Source organism: Camelus dromedarius, chromosome 5 (assembly GCF_036321535.1).
Source record: "Camelus dromedarius isolate mCamDro1 chromosome 5, mCamDro1.pat, whole genome shotgun sequence".
Taxonomy (NCBI): domain Eukaryota; kingdom Metazoa; phylum Chordata; class Mammalia; order Artiodactyla; family Camelidae; genus Camelus; species Camelus dromedarius.
The window spans coordinates 85,088,618-85,108,499 of record NC_087440.1 but is presented as its reverse complement, the minus strand read 5'-3'; the positions used below and the strand labels follow the sequence as shown (position 1 = coordinate 85,108,499).

Sequence of the window (19,882 nt, the reverse complement as noted above, 5' to 3'; positions counted from 1 at the left end):
CTGTTCTAGACCCAAGGGTAGGATCTCAAGCAGTGGTGGGTGGAGCCAACTCCATCAGTGCCTAGTCCAAATGTCCTTGGCCTTCACACTTCCAGTACGTACTGATTGGACCCTCCTGTGAGCACCTACAGCTCTCCCCTTGGGACTTTCACACACCAGACAGGCCAGAGGCACCTCCAGCCCCACCCCACTGGAGAATCAGATTCAGGATCCTGGAAGCCTTTATGTTTTAAAAGTTCCTCTTGATTGGAACCACAGCGCCAACCCAGACAAGCTTTTATTTTGCTTTATGTGCAATTAAATACTTCTATTTTTAACAATGTTTTATTGGGTTTTTATTATAAATAAAATGCATGCTCTTTGTGAGAAATTAACGGAAGACAAAAATCTACAAAGAACATGAAAGTTACCCAGTTCCATCAGTCATGAGAAACATACTCACTTAGTTCCAGGTTTGGTTCTAGATCTTGGGTAACAGAAGAGTAAACAAGAGTCGATGAACTCACTTTATGGGGCTTGTGATGCAGCAGGAGAGAGGAGAGAAGATTTTGCTCTGTTTTCTAAATTTCCTGCCAGTCTTTTTTTTTTTTTTCTGTACATGGATCATATTTATTTCAAGTTTCAGTAAATACTGGAATGGTTTAGTGTTGCAGTGAAGGCTTCAGCTGGGGAAGCAGATCTGTCTTCTGAATATGGCCTCACCACCCACTTACTGAGCGAGTTATTGACCTCACTGAGCCTCAGTTTCCCATCCGTAAAGCAGAGAGGACCATGCCTTTCACATTCTTTTCTCTCCAGTTTTACTGAGAAATAACTGACATCCGTCACTGTATGAGTTCAAGGTGTATCACACGGTGGTTTGATTTTTATACATATTGTGAAATGGTCACCACAACAGATTTAGTCAACATCCCGCATTCTTCTTGTGCTGGTGATTCATACAGATCACCGCCTGGAACACACAGAACACCAATGACAGATCAGAAGCCACCGCATCACGACCCCCTGCCACCATCCCCAACGTGAGGACATCCTCAGACCAAGCTGGGTCCAGAATCACAACCCACTTTGTCTGTAGGGCAGGCAGGCAGGACAGATACTTGGAAGAAAAGGTCGCTTCCTGTTTGCTGCATATGATCTTCATACCCGTTCCAGGAATTGACCTGGCAAATATTGACTAGGCTGCCGTGATCTTCAAACACTATTTTCCTGTGAGTAGGAGGCGACGCAGGGCTGAAGACCCAAGGCCCCCAGCCCAGGGACCTCGCCGTGAGTACCACGCTTGTGTCTGAAATGAAGGCAGGAGTGGCAGTGCGCTCACACTTGCTCACACGCTCTCTCTCTCTCTTTCTCTCTCGCTTTGGCAGAATAAATAAGAGAACTGAGTCCCTTAAAAGAAACATGCGATGATACACTGCTTCTAAGTCTTAAAGTAAGAACTTCTGGTTTTAAATTATCTTTTATGGATGGCTTGGCCTTTAAAATTTTTGAGAAAGGAACTCTCAGTATTCTTGGCAGTTAGAGAACAAAACAGAACAATCCAATCCAAATCAAAATGACAATGTTACTGCAGCAAATTTACTAGAAACTCTGTTATATGAAGAGTGATGCTTCAGAGCCCTGGTCTGGAATCTGAATCATGCTCCTGCCACTTTGCAGGTGTTTGTCTCAGTTTCCCCATAGGTGCAGCAGGAATAATATTACCAATACCTTAAGGGTCCCAGAAGGATTCAATTAAGTGATATGAAGTGAGTATCTCTCCACAAGAGTGCTGCTGGCATGTAGGATGGACCATTCCTCATTGCCTGTGACACATCTGGTGTTTCAAGTGCTTTCTCTCTCCCACTAAACTCCAGTAGCACCCCCTTCCAGATTTTGAGATGATCCTAGATACTACCACACCCCCTTTATAACCATCCCTCCCCCTGCCTCTGAGCACAAGTCTGGCTTGGAACCGGTGATACACTGTATCTAATATCCCCACCACAAAATAAACAATAAATAAGGATATTATAATTAATTAATGGAGTTCTTAATTTTGTTCTGGGATCTTTCTGGAAAGGGTATAAAGAAATAAATTAGGGTGTGATTCCATCCAGCCTCAGTAGAAAGGTGTAAAAATTAACATTGCATGTTTCCTATAGGCCAGGTGCTTTATATTATATTATTTCTTTTTTTTTTTTTTGAGCGGACCAAATTTAGACTTTAAAAAAAAATTTTTGTATATATATATATATTTCTTATCAAAGTTATTTCTTATAATCCTTAAGCAACCCCACCCCTAGGAGGTAGGCATTGTTATTATTCACATTCTGCAAATAACTCACTGTGGTTCAGAGAGCTTCCTTTGCCCAGTATCACCCAGTGACTTAACTGCACAGCCTTGATTCAAACCCAGGCCCCCTGACTTACAATTCAGTCCTCTGGGAAAATCAGGGCATCCTGGGGGTGCAGGAAGTAGAAAATAGTGGCGAGATCATTGGGATTAAAAACAAATAAACCGGAAGAAGTTTTATTGCAGCTGTAGTTCTTATTTCCCCCAGGGGCAGGCCAATATTTCAATTGCTCTGCTTCCCAGCTTCAACGGAATCTGTTGGTAAGCGGGCCGCGGCGGAGGGGGCAGGACGTGGCCTTGGAAAACTGCCCGCGGTACTTTGACCTGCAAACTGTGTTTCAACATAACCGGTAAGGCGGCTACCTTCAGCCTCCCAACAACTGGCCTTTGGGGTGTGGTGGGGGATTTAGGGAGCTGTAAACCATCTGCAAAAATAAGAGCTCTCCCACACGACCATGGCATTTGTAACCAACCGATAGACCATTAGTTTGGGCAAAAGGTCAAGGCGCTGATTAAGACACGGAAGCTATCAGGACAAACAGCAAGGACACAGCGGGCAGCTGCGGGCAGCGGCTGTGGGCTGGGACAATGGAAGGGTCAGTTCTGAAGGGGGCAAGGGGACAGCAAGGTGGAGTGGGGGGCCCAAGTGTGTGCTCTGTGAAGACGTGGGCCTGCACTCCCCGCCCTGAAGCACTGGGACCCCCTGGGTCACACAACCTAAAGCACAGGAGATACTGTGTTGGGTCCCCAGGGCTGCCATTATACAGGACCACAGACTGGTGGCTTAAATGGCAGAAACGTGTCATCTCACAGTTTTGGGCACCAGAAATCCGAGATCAGGGTGTTGGCAGGGCTGGCTCCTTCTGAGGCTCGGAGAGAGAATCTGTTCTAAGCCTCTCTGTTTCTGGGGGTCTGCTGGCCGTCTTTGGGGCTCCCTGGCTTGCAGAAGCATCACCCTGGTTGCTCTCTCCCTTCACCTTCACGTCGTCTCCCTGTGTGTCTGTGTCCAGTTTCCCGTTTTTAGAAGGATACCAGTCATATTAGATTAGGGCCCAGATTAGCCTCTTACTAATTAATTAACTCAGTGACCCTATTTCCAAACAAGATCACATTCTGAGATACTGGGGATTAGGACTTCAGTGTAGGAATGGGGGGAGGGAAAGATACAATTCAACCCATAAAGGCTATCTTCCCTGAACCATCAGTTAAGATACAGGCTTCCGCCCCTGCGTGTGACGAGAGGTCCTTGAGATAACAGGTTTGATGGAGACAGAGTTGACCTCTCTCATCTCTCCGCCCAGGCTCCATCCATCCTGTGGCTTTGCCACCCCTCATTCTCCTGAGCTGCCCCCACCCACGGTGTCCCCATGGCTGATGGTCACATCCACACTCCCGCTAAAGAAGACCCAAAGAGGAGAGGGCGCTCCCCTTTCTGGGAGGATCTGGCCCAGGAGATACACGCGTCATCCTCTCCCCTCCCGTTGGCAGATTCTAGTTAATGGCCACACCCAGGTGCCAGGGAGGCCTGGCATCACTTGTGTCACAGTGTCCTGAACATCTGCTCTGTAGATTGAGGGTCAACCCTGTTTTTGAAAGTTAATGAATAATCGAAAGAATGACTGGAAAGAAGAAAGAAAAAGAAAAAGAAAAAGGAAGGAAGGATGGATGGATGCAGTGGGGGAGGCAGGGAGAAAAGACCATGGAATTTTTTTTTAAGCCCAGAGTCCTTTTCTCAATGAAATCTTCCAGACAGATCAGTATATAAAGCTATAAAGGGCCGCATCGCTGAGAACCCCGGGGGAAGTGTCTGGAGTCCTGCTTACTCACGCCCACCTCACCCTCTGCAGTGCCCCGCCTGACGCGTCTGTGGGATAGTTTGGATGGGAGGTTTATTGTATAAACAAAGAGGAGCCTTGAAGTTATTTATGAAAAACAATGGCATGTTCAACATCTTGTTTTCAGAGGATGGGACCAGCGTGGCTGTGGCTGCTGGGAGCGGAGATCCTGGCCTCGGTCCACAGTCAGACCTTTCCTGCCCGTGGAGATAAGAACCTGGGGGTGCCTGAAGCCCCCCGGGGTCAGCTGTCAGAGCCTCTCCCTGCCTACCACAAAGTCACACCTACCATTACCAACTTCGCTCTGCGTTTGTATAAGCAGCTGGCAGCAGAAACCCCAGGAAACATCTTCTTCTCTCCTGTGAGCATCTCCACCACCCTGGCCTTGCTCTCTCTGGGGGCACAAGCTGACACCCCGACTCAGATCCTGGAGGGCCTCGGCTTCAACCTCACGGAGACCCCAGAAGCTGACATCCACCATGGCTTCCAGAGCCTCATCCACACCCTCGACCTGCCCAGCCCCAAACTGGAACTGAAAGTCAGCAACTCTCTGTTCATGGACAAGCAGCTGAAGCCTCAGCAGCGCTTTTTGGACATCATCAGGGAGCTGTACGGGGCTTTTGCTTTTTCTGCCAATTTCACAGATTCCAATACAACTAGGAGGCAGATTAATGACTACGTGAGAAAGCAAACTTACGGGCAGGTGGTGGACTGCCTGGAGGAGTTCACGCAAGACACGCTCATGGTTCTCTTGAATTACATCTTCTTCAAAGGTGAGGGCTGGCCTGGGCAGGTGTAATGCCTCCTCCTCTATCTCCAGCCCTGTCCCTAAAAAGCACTAATTTTGAAGTCTTACAACTGTTTCTTCCAGAAGTTACCTCCAAACATTGAAGTAGTGTCTTTATATGACAACTTCTTAATTTATCAATATTTGATTTCTCTTTGCCATGTTTTTTCAGTTCTATTTGCATCGTTTTTTAACAAAACTTATATTCAATCCCACTTTTCTATTAATAATTCACTTTTATAAAAATATTTTATTTTTAAATTATTATCTATTTCAAGCTACAGAAATGCAAAGAATAATATAAAAACCACCATACACTCCCCCTCCAAGAATGAACAAATGGTAGCATTTTACCATTCACTTCAGATTTTTTTTTTTTAAATATAGTATTGCAGATTCAGTCCAGTTCCTTTGCAGTCCTTGCCTGGTCCCATTTCCCTCCTTCCATGCCTCCCCAAAGGCAACCACTGCCCTAGGGTTGCTGTGTGCCCTTCACGTCCATGGGTGCACATCAAGTGCGTGTCCACAATCATCTAGAATACACTCCACGTCTCTTAACACTACACAACTGGTGTATTTCGCACTTAGGTTTCGGTGTCATTATCACATCTTAATTTATAGCGATAGCTTGTTTTGACTGTTGCACTGAAATTTTCACGTCTTGAGGTCCATTTCTCTTTACTTTGGTTATTTCCTGCATTAGTGGCCTTACGTGGAGATTTCTGCTGGGAGGAAATTTAGATTTCTAAATTTTGCTTAACTTCAGTTCATACTTTATTTAGATTTCCTTAGTTTTTACCTGATGTTCTTTTCTCTTCCTGGATCCCATGCGAATCCACATTTACATTCAGTCATCATGTCAATTTAGGCTCCTCTTAGCTTCGGCAGTTTCTCAAACTTTCCTTGCTTTTAATGACCTTGACAATTTTGAGGAGTGCTGGCTAGATAGTTTGCCTGAATGTCCTAAGATTGGGATTTGCCTGGTGTTTTCCCCATGATTAAGACTGGGGTTACGGGACATGGGAAGAAGGCCACAGAGGTGAAGTGCCATTCTTGTCCCATCATGTCAAGGAGACATACTATCAACCTGACATCACTGTTGATGTTGACTTTGATCACACGGCTAAGATGATGCTTGGTAGACTTCTCCCTTTTCATACTGTGTTCTTTGGAGAGAGTCACTGTGTACCCCCCACACTTATGGCGTGGGGAGTTATGCTCTGTCTCCTTGAAAGAGGAAGAGCTACATAAATTATTTGGAATTCTTCTGTATGGGAGGTTTTCTCTTCTCTCACATTTATTTATTCAATCACTTATTTACATAATTATGGACTCATGGATATTTATCTTATATTTTGGATTATAATCCAATACTACCTAATTATGTTGCTCAAAATTCTCTAATACTGACCATTGTTAGAGCTCTTTTAATTGGTTCCTGTGTCTTTTGCTGTACCTCCATCTTTGCTGATTTGGGGGGAACACTTCCCTACTTTCTGGTGCAAGACACACCAGGCTCACCTTTGTATGTCCTGATTAAGAGAGGAAAACATCTCTTTATCTCTTTGTGCTGCCAGCTGGGTGATTTCTTCGGCTCTAGCTTCCATTTTATTACTTCTCACTTCAGCCATGGCTAATCTATGGTTTAACCATCTGCTGAGTTTTTGGGTTACTGACTATATTTTCATTTGAATTCTTATTTCTCTCAAGGCTACCAATTATTTTGCCATAATGACCTGTTCCTATGAATTTTATTTCTTCCATTTTTTACACACTTAAAAATATCTCTCTCTTAGATTATTTCTATTATCTCAGGATCCTGAACTGTGAATTCTTAGGTTTGTTGCGCCTACTGATTCTCTCTCAAAAGAAGACTGAAATTTTCAGCTTTGAGCTCATCTTCAGTAGAAATCATCCTTTTGTACAAGCTTCTTATGGACTGTTGTGGAAGTGTCTCTAAAAGACAAGTTCACATCTGCCTCTGGTCTTATCCTATTGGTTTTACTGATTCTATATGAATTTCTAGGTTAGTGAGTTCCAGGGAGTAATGAGAACATAGACCTCTTCTAGATTTGAGAATTCCTGCACTGAATGAGAAATGAGCATGAAGAACATTGTGGTCCTTTCCCCCTGCCTGGAAATGTGGTGACCTGTCCTATCTCATGGCCAGGTTGCTGGGCAGAGTTTTCAATCCAGGCTTCCCAAATGGGAAAGGAATTGCCTCTTACAGCTTCTAGCTATTTGCAGAGAGATCAGTTCCAACTGCGGGCGTGAACTGCATTTATTTCCTCTGAGAAGACATTAAATACCACCCATATGGGCTGCATCTGATTCTGATAATCTCCGAGCCAGATGACCTCAGCCCCAAGCCAGAGATGTGCACTCCTGGTTTGTATCTGGAAGTTGGCTTCTTGTTTTTGAAATCAGTTACTTATTTGTTTTTGTTCATGGATCCATTATTTTATCCAGGTTTTTAAACCGTTTAAGCAGAAAAAAAAAAGCTTTTTTCAATCAGTCTGTGATACTTCCCAGAAGTCTAATCTTTGATTCTCCAGAGTCTGACACAGGGTCAAGCATGTTTTAAATTTCTGAATTAAAGATTTTAAGTTAGACTTTGGTCTCATGTTTGAGGACTCTAGGAATGTTATTCATTCATTCATTCAAAAGCAAACATTAAGTACTGACTACATCACAGCGACTTTGCTGACCTCTTGGTGAAATCTATGAATAAGGTAGGGTTTTCCCACTCTGTGTCGCTCACAGTCCCATGTGAGTTGTCAATAAGTAAAAACACAATTGCAGCTCAATGGGAAAGTGATGCTGTATTTGACTAAGTACAGGTGCCATGGAGCTCTTGAAAGATACAACTTTCCAGACTCAGGAAGTGAGGGAAGCCATCCTAGAAGAGAGGCTTCTAAGCTGAGACACATAGGGTGAGTTGGATTTACTCAGGCGAAGAGACTGTGGGACAGGTGGAGAGAAGAGGGTTCAGGTTGAAAACACAGTATGTGCAAAGGTCCAGGAAAAAGCTACCACTGCATTTTCAAGAAACTGCAACAAATTTAGTTGGATGGAGCATAAAACACAATAGGGGAATACCTAGGTGGGTGTGATGAGAGTTGCAATGAAAAGGTAATCGGTGGCCATGTTGAGAACCCTCGGCTTTATCTATAGGATCCCAGAATCACCAAAAAGTTTGAAACTGTAGAGTGATGTGATCACACCTGTTTTAGAAAGATCAATCTGGCTACAGTTTGGAAAATGTTTTGGAGGAGAATAAGGCTGGAAGAACAGAGACAGGTAGTGACCTGAATAAAGCTGTGGCTTTGGAGGCAGAATCAGCAATGCTTGGCCACTGATAAGCTGTGGGCCTGAGGGACAGGATGAGCCGGTCCCCTCCCCGTGTCACCAAGACCAGTACTTTCAGGAGGGCAAGTCAGGAGGGGGTTGTGGGTGGAGATTGTAAGTTGGAAGAGAGAGGATTCTGAGATTCTGCATTTCCAACCAGTGGGACAGTGTAAGACTGCCCAGACTTGGCTCTCTTAGAGCGTATTCTAATGGTTTTGTGGGTTTTGTGCCCTAAGCCAAGTGGAAGCATCCTTTCAATCGCTACCAGACCCAGAAGCAAGAGAGCTTCTTTGTGGACGACAGGACCTCTCTCCGCATCCCCATGATGCACCAAAAGGAAATGCACAGGTTCCTCTATGACCAGGAGGTGGCTTGCACCGTCCTCCAGATAGAGTACAGTGGAAATGCCAGGGTCCTACTGATCCTCCCTGACCCGGGGAAAATGGCCCAGGTGGAGGCAGCTCTGCAGCCAGAGACCCTGAGGAAATGGGACCAATTGCTCCTGCCCAGGTAAGTGCCGGATTGGGAAGACTCCTGCAGGCTTTATTTGAAAACCCTAGGCGGCCTTGATCAGCTCCAGTTGCAAAAACCCCAAACCCTGGCTTGGTTCGCTTCCCTGCTGTGTAGCCAGCAGTGTGACCTTGGGCCATCCTTACCCTTTGGGCCTCGGAGTTCCTCAGTGTGAGATGAGGCCGTAATAACCACCACATCAGGTTGCTCAAAGGACTTATCAAGTTAAAGCGTGTAGAATATGAGAGTGGTACCTGGTTCATGAGAAGAGCTCATGGCCAATGATCATTCTTATCCTCTCCCGGGCTTCTTTCTACCCAAACTCCCTTCTCTTCCCTTTTTCTCCAAATAATAACTTACAACCAGAATTAAGTGTAGTTAAGTGTAGGCAACAAAGTAGATCAAGGAGAATTATTAAGAATAATTCTGACTCCCACAGAACAGTGGACATTTCTTAAGAGGGCCTCTTTTTTCATGAAAATATTTCTTCAAGAAATTAAATACCAAGAGGAGTATTGTGAAAAATCAAGGTGCCAATTGCCAGTTTGGGGGGATGTTTACCTATCCTCTTCTGTCTCGCTTGCTTTTTGGTTTATGGTTTTCTCACAGTGGCTTTAGCCTTTTCTGGTTTCCCTAGACCCCATACTCCAGCTAACCCATCCTTGGAATCTACCTTCCGTTATGGGGCCCTCCGAGGAGAAATCTGGTCTTGAGTTCTAATTACCTCTTGCTGGATAACAAACCACTTCAAAATGGAATGGCTTGGAAAAAAACCCATATATTAGCTATCTCAGTTCTGTGGTTGGATGGAGCTCAGCTGGGCAGTTCTCCTTTGGGGGTCTCAAATATTAGAGTTAGGTGGTGGCTGGGGCTGGAGCACTGAATGCTCCTCCATTCAGATGTCTGGAGCCTGGCAGGCTGAGCTAAGGGCTGAGCAGGCATCTCTCTCTCTCTGTGTGAAGCATCTCCACGGGACTAGCTTGAGCTTCTGCCCAGCTGCTCAGTACAGTTGATATTGTTACATGACAAATCAGCCCTCCAGGAAGGAGGATTCCAAAAGACAGGAAGTGAAGGGCTCAGAAATCAGCACAGTGTCACTTCTGCCAGATTCTATTGGTCAGAGCACTCACAGAGCCCACCCCGATTGGAGGGGAGGTGTTACAGATCAAACCTCCTGATGGCTGTCTTTCATCCACCATCACCACCTGGCGTCAGTTACCTTCATGCCCACAGGAGCCTTCTCTCAGCACCCCAATGACATTAAAGTACCAAAAACAGGGAAAGGGTGGTTTGTGTTTGGCTAGAGATTCAAGTACCAAATGAAAGAGATAACAGGACAAGAACAGACTGCAGGATTTAAAGTATAATCCTGATGTCTCCGAATCTGCATAGCTCTGGTCAGTGTCTGGTTCCAGCCCCGTATTCTCAAGCTCCCTTGGGGTGAAACCACCCCTGCCCCTTCACAGGAGGAAGAATCTTCTAGACCAGTAGGTTTTCCCTTAGGAAGGGCCTGTTTTGAATTCTCACTTTGACCTTCAAAAATCAAAACCAACCCAAGTTATTTTTCCAAATCTCAGATGCTCCCTGATACTATTTCTCATGCCAGAGAGTTACATAACATGGCATTATTTTAATGGGCTTTCAGACCTGGAAAATTCAGGCTTCTAGGTTTCCCTCCATTCATCTGTGAGGAAGTTTAGCTTGCCCAGGGGACCCACACTTCCTAGTAACTGTTCATTTCTTCGTTTACACTTGCGGGACACCTACTGTGTGCTGGGCTCTCTACCAGATGCCCTTCTTCTAGACTCAAACCCCTCCCCACGGTGGGGGCCTGCCCGTCCAAGTGCTGCCTGTGCAAATTTTGTCATGTAGGCCGAGATGAGATGGCTTTGTTTTCTGTTTCCAGATCCATTTCCTCCTTTCCAAGTTCAACCCCTGACTTGCAACTGCCTCCCACTTCAGTTAGACTCCTGGATCCTTATTTTTGCCCAAGAGTTGAACAGGTTGATACTCCAACCTAAATTAGAGTCTCTAATCTGCATTCATTAGAGGCAGAAGTCCCAGCTGCTATTAACTAACCAAGTTTGCAGGTGTCCTGACAACTGTCAAACAATACTTCCAGAGAAGAATTAACCTGGGAGAAAGGGACAGATTTTCTCTGGGTCAAAAGAAGCCTGTGAACCTAACACAAGGAATATGGTGCTCTGGTGGCAAAAGCATGCCGGTAACAGGAGGGAGAGTTATGGTTGATTTGTGCCCACACTTTACGTACATGATCTTTCATCAGATCTTCAAAAGCCCCTGAAACTCAGACAGGTGAGCAATGGTGTAGCTTATGTTAGGGGTTTGCCAATAGATGGATTCAGGATCTAGTTCAGAAACAGCCCACAGGACGTGCTGGTGAAATGGCTGTGGAGGTGGGGAAATGTTAACAGTATTCACTTTACACGGTTATGTTGTGGCATCAATTGGTTAAGTCTTGTAAACCTTGTCCAATGTCTGGCACCCAGAAAGCCCTCCAGAAATGTGACAAACTCAAAGACCTCTAGCTGTGCTGGAAGTCTTCTCAGATCCAGACATAGACACTCTATGAGGTGGGAAGAGAAGGAGGCTCTGGGTGGTAGAATGTTCTGGCACTGCAGGTAGAGCCACGAGAAGACTGGTTCCCCCTCCCTCTGGGAAACACGTCTCCCTCCCAGAGCTCAGGCTGCCAACAGACAGGACAAGATAACAAGACAGCAGCCCTTCTCTGTCTGATTCTCTCCCCAGCCTGTTGGATTTGCATTTGCCAAGGTTTTCAATTTCGGGAACATACAACCTAGAAGAGGTCCTTGCCCATGTTGGTCTCACCGACTTATTCAACTTTGAAGCTGACTTGTCAGGAATCACTGGGAAGCTCAACAGAACCATGTCCAGGGTAAGGCAGTGAACATGGATGCGTCTGTCTGCGGGGGAGGTTATGTCTTCTCCTTTGATATTAGGTGCATATTAAAGTCAGGTTCCCCCTGTCTTCTATTCTGGTTCTTTAATATCACACTCTTAAGATTTCTTTTCACAGGCAGCTCCCTTTCCACTCCCCTTTCTTCTAGACTTCTATATTCTTCAAAGCAGGAACAGAGTCTTGAATAGAGTAGATGCACATTCAAGGTCAACCACAGAAGCAGAAGTTCCCCAGGTGTTTTAATCCCTTAAACATCCTCCAAGGGCAGGCAGTGGAGCTCTATCGGCCTTTATTACAGCTCTTGAGTGTATTTATCAGCTTTGCTGCAGTAACAAACAACCCCAAATCTCAGTGCCTCATCTTAACTGGTTGACTTCCTGTCCATGTGACGTGTCAGAGGCATGTCTCTTCCACCTGGTTACAGATCTGCTTCAGATCTTCTTCCTTCCAGAATGTAGGTTTAAGGAGAAGCCCCCATTTGGGACATACCATTCTTCCAGCAGTGGGGACAAAACAAGAGAAAATGTGCAACGGCACCTAACACTTCTCACACCTGATCTCTGTCAAGGTCACACATATATCATTGGCTAAAGGAAGTCCCACAGTCAAGGTCACCGTCAAGGGGATGGGCTTGTGTTGTTCTCCTGCAGGAGGCACTGCAAGTCACAGGGCACGGGTGATGGCGGATAACTCCCTACAGGAAAGGGGAGCTCACACTTGAAAAGAATAATGCAATTTTCCACAGTAGGGAGGCCAAAAAAAGCCCTTCTCTGGTCTTCAGTTTTCTTTCTGTTTAAGAGGAAACATTTAGTTAACATTTAAGTCTTTGCTGGGAATTTCATAAGGAAAGTATTCTGTCCTTTATTTGGGAAAGACTAGCTGAGATTTGGAATGTGAATCTAAGGAACGGGGACGTGGTCTTGTGTGTGTGTGTGTGTGTCTGTGTGTGTGTCTGTGTGTGTGTGCGTGCACACATACTTGCCTGCCATGGAGAGAGAAAACAAGAGGGAAAAGAAATAATTTAGCCTTTTAAAGAATTTCAATCACGGTGACCTTAGATGTTAGATTTGGCTCTTCATAGACCTTTTTAGAAATGAATGTTTTTCAACTTTTTCTTTGTTAAAGCCTCAGAAGTCTTTCTTCCTAAGAAGTTGCATGATAATGAGGTTTTAAAAAAAAGAGTCCTTTTCACAGAGGCCTGTGGAGGGCTTGGCACCTCAGAGAACCCCGTTCCACTGAGCTCTTTTGGAAAACAGTTGATTTAGGCTGAGCAAGCCATTGTAAAGATGAGAAAACTGAGGCATAGAGGGGGCAAGTTCAGCTCAAGGCAGAAAGTGACACTCGGGTCTGTGCCATGTGCTTGGGAAATGTCCCTAAACATCACTGTAGGGTTTCTGTAGCCTGGTACATACTCAGACCTCCCTCAGCCTTGCTTAGGTCCATCTGTCTCCCCATCAAAGAGCAATCAGCATAGCGTGACCGCCCCCCTCAGGAAATGATGGAGGCAGAGAAATGGGGAGGGGAGGGAAATGAAACAAAGGCTGGAGTTGCTTCCTCGGGAGGCGGGGCCTGAGCGGGGTGACTCCGCCCCCATCTCCCTAGTGCCAGACCAGGTGGAATCTGGTCCCTCGGAGCGCCCTGGACCGACCCTGTCTCTGCCCCTCTTCTTTCCTTCTAGGTGTCACACAAAGCGACAGTGGACATGAGTGAGCGGGGAACCGAGGCCGGGGCCGCCTCCAGCCTCCTCTCTCAGGCCCAGTCTCTGACCGCGACATCCGCCCCACACGCCCATTTCAATCGGCCTTTCCTGCTGCTCCTTTGGGAGGTGACCACCCAGAGCCTCCTTTTCCTGGGAAAAGTTGTCAACCCAGCTGCAGGGTGACTGTGGTGGGAGGCCAGCGGGTGTCTTGTCCCCTGCCTGAAAATCAGGAGAGCCAGCCCCAGCCTGCATCTCGGGGGTACAGTGGGGACCAGGTAGTCAGAGTGTGAAGATGCTAATAAAGTTGATCTTGGGTTTTGTGAACAATGAGGGGAGATGCTTACAAGGGAGGGTCAACACGCAGAGCAGCGGTCAGCCATTCCCTCTGCAATTTCCTACAATCTTGTGTCAGTTGTGGTTAGAAGGTTAAGATGAGAACAGCTTCCTGTTAGGGGCTCCCTGGAGACGTCCGCCACTGCTGCCACCACTGCTGGGCTTTCCTGAGTGCCCTTTGGGTAAAGGTCCCAGGAAAAGGCACAAAGGACATCAGGAGAAGTAAGCGAGTCCCTCCCTTCATGGTGGCCGATCTCGGCTGTACAGCAAAGTGATGTCATCCTGAAACGTCATCCCTGGATGTCAGGGATTAGTTCATCCTGAAAGGAGATGGAAGCTGGGACAGGAGCTCCAAACTATGTTCCATAAGGAGAAGGTGGTGTGGGGATGGGCCAATCTGGATACAGAGGTCCCACGCCCAAGGACAACCCAGGATCAAAGACAGGGGGAGAGTCTTCATGGCCTGATGGGACAGTGGGCATAGAGCACACACCTGGTCAGCAGGACGAATCTGGGGGCAGTATGCAGATGCAATAATGCATCCTTTAGCGGTCGGAAGCCCCGCTCCCACAAGTGTGCCCTCCCATCTTAAAAAGGCATCTATCTGGATGTGGTGGGGAAACTCAAAGAGACGCCAACTTAGCTGCATGTATGTTTCATGTATGTGACAACTCCTGTGCCCACCACGAGGTTGATGCCAAGACTTAGAGAGTGGCTGTGGGTGGGGCATGTACAGAAGAAGCTGTACCAAGGAGTAGAAATCCCCACCCCCACCCCAAGGAGGAGCGGCTTCAGCTGGATCTTGAAAAGCAGGGAAGTCTTAAATAAAGGGAAAGAGGATAAGATAGTCTGGGAGAGGGTGGAGGATATATGTGATGGGCAAAGGCCACTGGGGAAAAGAAAGACAAAGGTTCTGATCTGAGAAAACACAAGAAAACCAGTTTTGCAGCCTGAGCAAACTTGTGCTGGATCAGAGCAGAAGAGCTGGACAGGGATTCGGAGGTGAAAGGTTGGAGGCTTTGGATGCCGGGGTCAGGGGTGTGGACTTCGTCCTGTAGACAGTGGGGAGCCACCGTAGGCCTGCGTGAGCAGGTGTGGATGTGGACAAGGTGGTGATTGGAAAATCCTCTGACATGTGAGCATGGATGAGACCATGGTGGAGGGGCAGCCAGAAAGGCACTGCGTTGTGAGTCCAGCCCCATCACGTGCCCTGTCCTGACCACCCCTCCCCTCCTCCACCAGGCCACCCACATACGATCCCATGTCTAACCAGCCCCATTTGGCCCTCTGCTCCCCCTCCCCACTCGGCGCTGCCTGCCTATTGGGTCTGTGGACACCACTTCTCTTATTACAAAGGAGAGATTCACAGGAGCCCGCCCCATGGCCTGGGCCACCTGCCAGCCACATAGCCTTCTGTCACTTTGAACTAAAACCTGAGGACGAGCTGTATTCAAATGCTTGAAGAGCTGCCAAACTCCTCTCCAGCAGCGGGACTGATTCCTGCAGAAAGAAGTGACTGGTTTTCCTAAGAACTTGCAAGTCAGAGACATCAAAGGAAGAGGTTCCTGAGTAGAACATCTTACACTGGGTCAGGCATTCTGGAAGATTCTGAGAGTGGAGTAGGGAAGCTGACAGACAAGATCCCAACCTCCTGGGGCTCCCAGACTTGCAGGGGAGACGGACATTGAACAAGTACATATATTAAAGTATGTGGGCGGCTGTTATGTGGGCTACGTGCAGGGCTATTGGGAGGCACACATTCAGTGCTTCAGAACAGGTTTACTGAAGACCCACTATGTGCCGGGCACTGTCAGACACTGGGACTAGAGCCGTGAACAAAGCAGACAATAATTCCTGCCCTCATGGGGCTTATAGTCTACTGGGGGTAACACCCAGTAAACAAAACAAGTAAATGAAATACACACTAGAGAGAGAAATCAGCAAGGACGGGTCCTCTGTGGACAAGAGCATGCGCAGGAAAGTGCCCCTGCGATGCAGGCGCGGGGCAGCCGGGCCCTGGATGGTGACCAGGCAGAGCACTGGCTGGATTTAAGCTGAATGCTATAATGAGTTTCCTTTCATCCTTCTTCCAAGAGAAACTACAAGGGGAACCTGGCCATCTCTTCTGGTCTAGAGATGGTCATTCACTCTCTGGTCTAGCCCAGGCATGGTGATCACAGAATCAGTGACCAACCCTTCAAGTCTCCCTCTCTGGGGCCAGTGCCTTTTTGAGAAATAACACTGAGTTTGAGGGAGAGACATGCCTAATGTTAGCTGTGCACTTACTATACACTAGACACCATTATAGACAGTTGATGGATATCAACAAGCTTAGTGTTCCCCCAAATCATGTGCAGTAGTTCTGCCGTGTCTCCATCTTACAGGTGGGGAAACGGAGGCACAGTGTGCTAGTCCGTGGCAGAGCCTGGATTTGAACTGGGCTGTTCGACTCCGTAGCTCTTGTGCTTAACCTCTAGGTCACACCTCCTCTCAGAAGCACAGCTCAAAAGCCACCCAGCCTCATCTCCTTGGCTCCTACACAGTGAGGACCTGACCTTCTAGGTCCAAGGAGGGAAGAGATGGGAGAAACACCAGGAGCTGGAGCATCTGGGGAAGAAAGACCCAGAAGCATGGGTGGAGGACAAACACGCCCGTTTATCTGTTGATAACCATCCTCTGAGTCAGAGAATGGCCTCAAATAACCAGCCAAACCCCTTTACTAAATAATTGTGCAGGGGAATTTTGAGGCAAAGACTCAGAGGTGAGGATGGAGAGAGCGGGGTGAAGGACATGGTAGAGGGGCACAGCATGTTCTGTGTGAGGGTTTAGTGGGAGGGAACCCACTCCCTTTCAAGCTGCACCTGCAGCACATTTTCCCTTCCTTTTGTCCTCTCTCCTCTCCTTGGGAAACAAGTTGAAACAAACTTCTGGACACTAGTGAATTCTTGTCCCCTCCCACTGGTCGGACAAACTTGGACATGTTACTTGACTCCTTTGTGCCTCAATCTCTTCTGCAAAATGGAAAATACGAAACCCAATTTACAGAACGGTGAACGCCCAATGAGGCTATGAGTGTGACACGTTGAGAGCCTGGTATACAGTAGGTGCTCAATGAACATTTCTTTTATTCCCACGCTATTCTTTTGGCTGCCCCAGCCATCAAGGCTGCCCTTTACTCCCACAGAGCACAGCTCAGCTCTGGGAAATGTCCTAATCTCCCAAGTGGCCACCAGGCCCAGGTGTCAGATGTGACCCCTCCCAGTGACCACGTAAGCTGCACATCTTTGAAACCCAAATGTGTGGATGGTGAGTCTTAGGGACTTTGGCTGGGCGTGAAAGACTTCACCTGGAGGGGAGAGCACTCTTGCTGCAGGGACATTTGCTGTGACACTGGGACGCTCAGAGGGAGTGCCTGTGGAGGCACACGTGGGTGAGAGCCCCGTGGGTTTCTCTAGAAAACATCGCTGTTCGTGATCATTCACTGTTGCTTCTCCCCTCCCCTCTTAAGCTGCCACTTTCAATCATCTGTGAACTCAGTCAGTTTACCCCCCAGTGGAGATTCCATATGTATTTATACTCCAGCTCGAACTTTTAACCATCTGGAAGAGCCTGACTATTTTCAAAGTAAGTCAACATCTCCCTAAAATGTATTCATTTTTAAAGATCTCAAGCTGTTGCCTCTGGTGGGTCTTGAGCCATCTCTGTAATGTCAGAAAGTCCCAGGTACACTTATTTTGTCCCTGAGTTGCAAGCAAGTAGGCTTTGGATGTTGGGACTAAGCCACTAGCCAGGTACAGCCTACAAAGATACACAGGACGCCATGGGGAAAATGTCATTGAGGCCTCTGGTGTCTGTCACCCCACCTAAAGGTCCCATGAGTCTCAGGGAACCCATGAAAATGGGCATAGATGTTCTATTCCCTTCATTCCAGCCAGGAACAGAGCTGAGAGCTTTGAAGTTGTTCATGTATAAAAGGGTCTTTTCTAGACTCTTTGTTTACTACTCTGTTGAACTATCTGTCTTTTCTTTGTCAATACTACACTGTCTTAATTATTGCAGCTTTATAATAAGTCTTCATATTAAGTCAAATCCTCCAGCTTTGTTTTCACAAGTCCTTGTTAGCTTTTCTTACTTTGTTTTGCTTTCAATGTTTGTTTGCTATCCTGGCCACTCCCGTAATTCAGGCTAAAGTAGTTGGTGACTCTCTCTGTTCCTCCAGCTGCAGCCTTCCAGACGTCATATCCCCCCAATCCATCCACACTCACAGAAGCCCCAGCTCCTGTAATAAAACCCTTTATTACAAAAACTGCTTGCAGTGCCTCTGTTTTCCCGGTCAAGAAACCAGACTGATTCAGTGAAGCACCTTTGTTTTGCCTTCATTCTTGAGGGATAATTTCACTGGGTGTAGGATTCTAAGTAGGCAGATGTTTTGTTTCAGTGCTGTGGAGATGTCATTCCAGTATCTCTGACTTTCACAATTTTGGTTGAAGAGTTATCTATAATCTTCATAATCCTTTGAAGGTAATGAATTTCTCCCCCTCTGGTTGCTTTAAATTTTTTTATCTCCTTTTGGTCTTCCAACTGTTTTAAAATAATGTCTTGAGGTGCAGTTTTTCATGCATTAATTCTGCTTGGGGTTCGTATAATTTCTTGAATATGCAATTTGATGTCTTTTTGAAAAAGTCTCAGATGCTATCTTTTTAAAAATTGCTTTTATTCCAATTTTTTCTTCTTTATCTGGGACCACAATTAGGCATGTATTAGACGTCTCCATCACCTTCCATATGTCTCTTACATGCTTTTCTGCATTTTCTATTCTTTTTTCTCTCTGGGCCTAATCTGGATATTTTCTATTTGCTCATCACTCACTTTTACTCTCTTTTTCTCTGTTTGATCTGCTATTAAAGGATTCTACTTAATTCTTAATTTCAGTTATCTTAATTTTTTAATACTAGAATTTTAATTTGATCCTTTTCTCTTTTTTTGGTTTGGTTTGGGGGGGGGAGTTAATTAGGTTCATTTATTTATCGTTATTATTATTTTTTTAATGGATGTACTGGGGATTGAACCCAGGACCTCATGCATGCTAAGCACACGCTTTACCACTGAGCTACACCCTCCCTCTTAATTTGATTCTTTTTATGGATTCCATGTCTCTGTGACAGTCTCTGTTTTTTCTCATCTATCTCATTATGCAGAATAACCGTGGTTAAAGTCTGTTTGAGAACTCAGTATCTGGAGACCTGTGAATATGTTATCTTTTTTTCTCTTGGTTTTCACTTATTTTTTTTTTCTTCTGTTATTTCTTAAGCCTGGTCATTTTTTATTAGATGTCAGACAATATGTATCAAAATTCATGTAGCCTTGGTTATTTTCTTCCTCAAGAGGAGATTTGATTTTCTTCTCTAAGGCAGCTAGAGTCCCTCGATTAGGCAAGACTGGGTTTCAGTCTCTTTTGAGGTTTGGTTTGCTTGGCCTTCCGCCCACAATGCAGCAGTGAGGAGGTCTCAAATGAACACCTGGGCTGCTTTCCAGAGTCCCACCCCCTTCACATGTTCATACACCGATTTTTGTCTCCTGAGTACCAGGAGCCTGCTAAAATCTGTTATTGTACCAAGTGACTTTTACATGACTATTCAGCATATCATCCCATACATTCACCACTTAAGAGTTAGAAAATTCTTTTGGGGGGGATAGGTAATTAGGTTCACTTATTTATTCTTTAATGGAGGTACTGGAGATTGAACCCAGGACCCTGTGCATTCTAAGCACGTGCTCTACCACTGAGCTATAGCCTCCTCCCCACAGGAATCAGAAAATTCCTTGAAGGGAAATTACATGCAGCACACTGGATTCACTTCCTCTAGGAACTCAGACCCTCACGTCCTAACTTCTTGTTGGTTCTGAACTCCCATTTTTGTCTCCGCTGCTTGATGACACTATTACAGACTTGAAGCCATCATATCCTGCCCACCACAGCGCCCCCGACTGCAAATCAGCAGAAGTCCCAGAGCGAAAGGCAGCAGCAAATGTGAGCTCCCCTGCAAAGCAGTCCCCACCCTTCATTCATGCTCCCACATTGTTCTCCAGTACC

The 19,882-nt window shown here is 46.2% G+C and overlaps 1 protein-coding gene and 1 non-coding gene across 2 annotated transcripts; one reads left to right on the top strand and one right to left on the bottom strand.

The window, feature by feature from the left end:
• Window positions 1-2,553: 2,553 nt before the first annotated feature.
• Window positions 2,554-13,766, top strand: SERPINA11 (serpin family A member 11). Its single transcript, XM_031454252.2, has 5 exons — window positions 2,554-2,685; window positions 4,298-4,943; window positions 8,542-8,815; window positions 11,585-11,732; window positions 13,435-13,766. The coding sequence occupies exons 2-5, from the start codon at window positions 4,301-4,303 to the stop codon at window positions 13,636-13,638; spliced, it is 1,269 nt and encodes a 422-aa protein (XP_031310112.2). The 5' UTR covers window positions 2,554-2,685; window positions 4,298-4,300; the 3' UTR covers window positions 13,639-13,766.
• Window positions 13,767-19,514: 5,748 nt separating this feature from the next.
• TRNAS-AGA (transfer RNA serine (anticodon AGA)) lies at window positions 19,515-19,587 on the bottom strand. The gene has a single exon. It is a non-coding gene; the product is annotated as a tRNA-Ser (tRNA).
• Window positions 19,588-19,882: the final 295 nt, after the last annotated feature.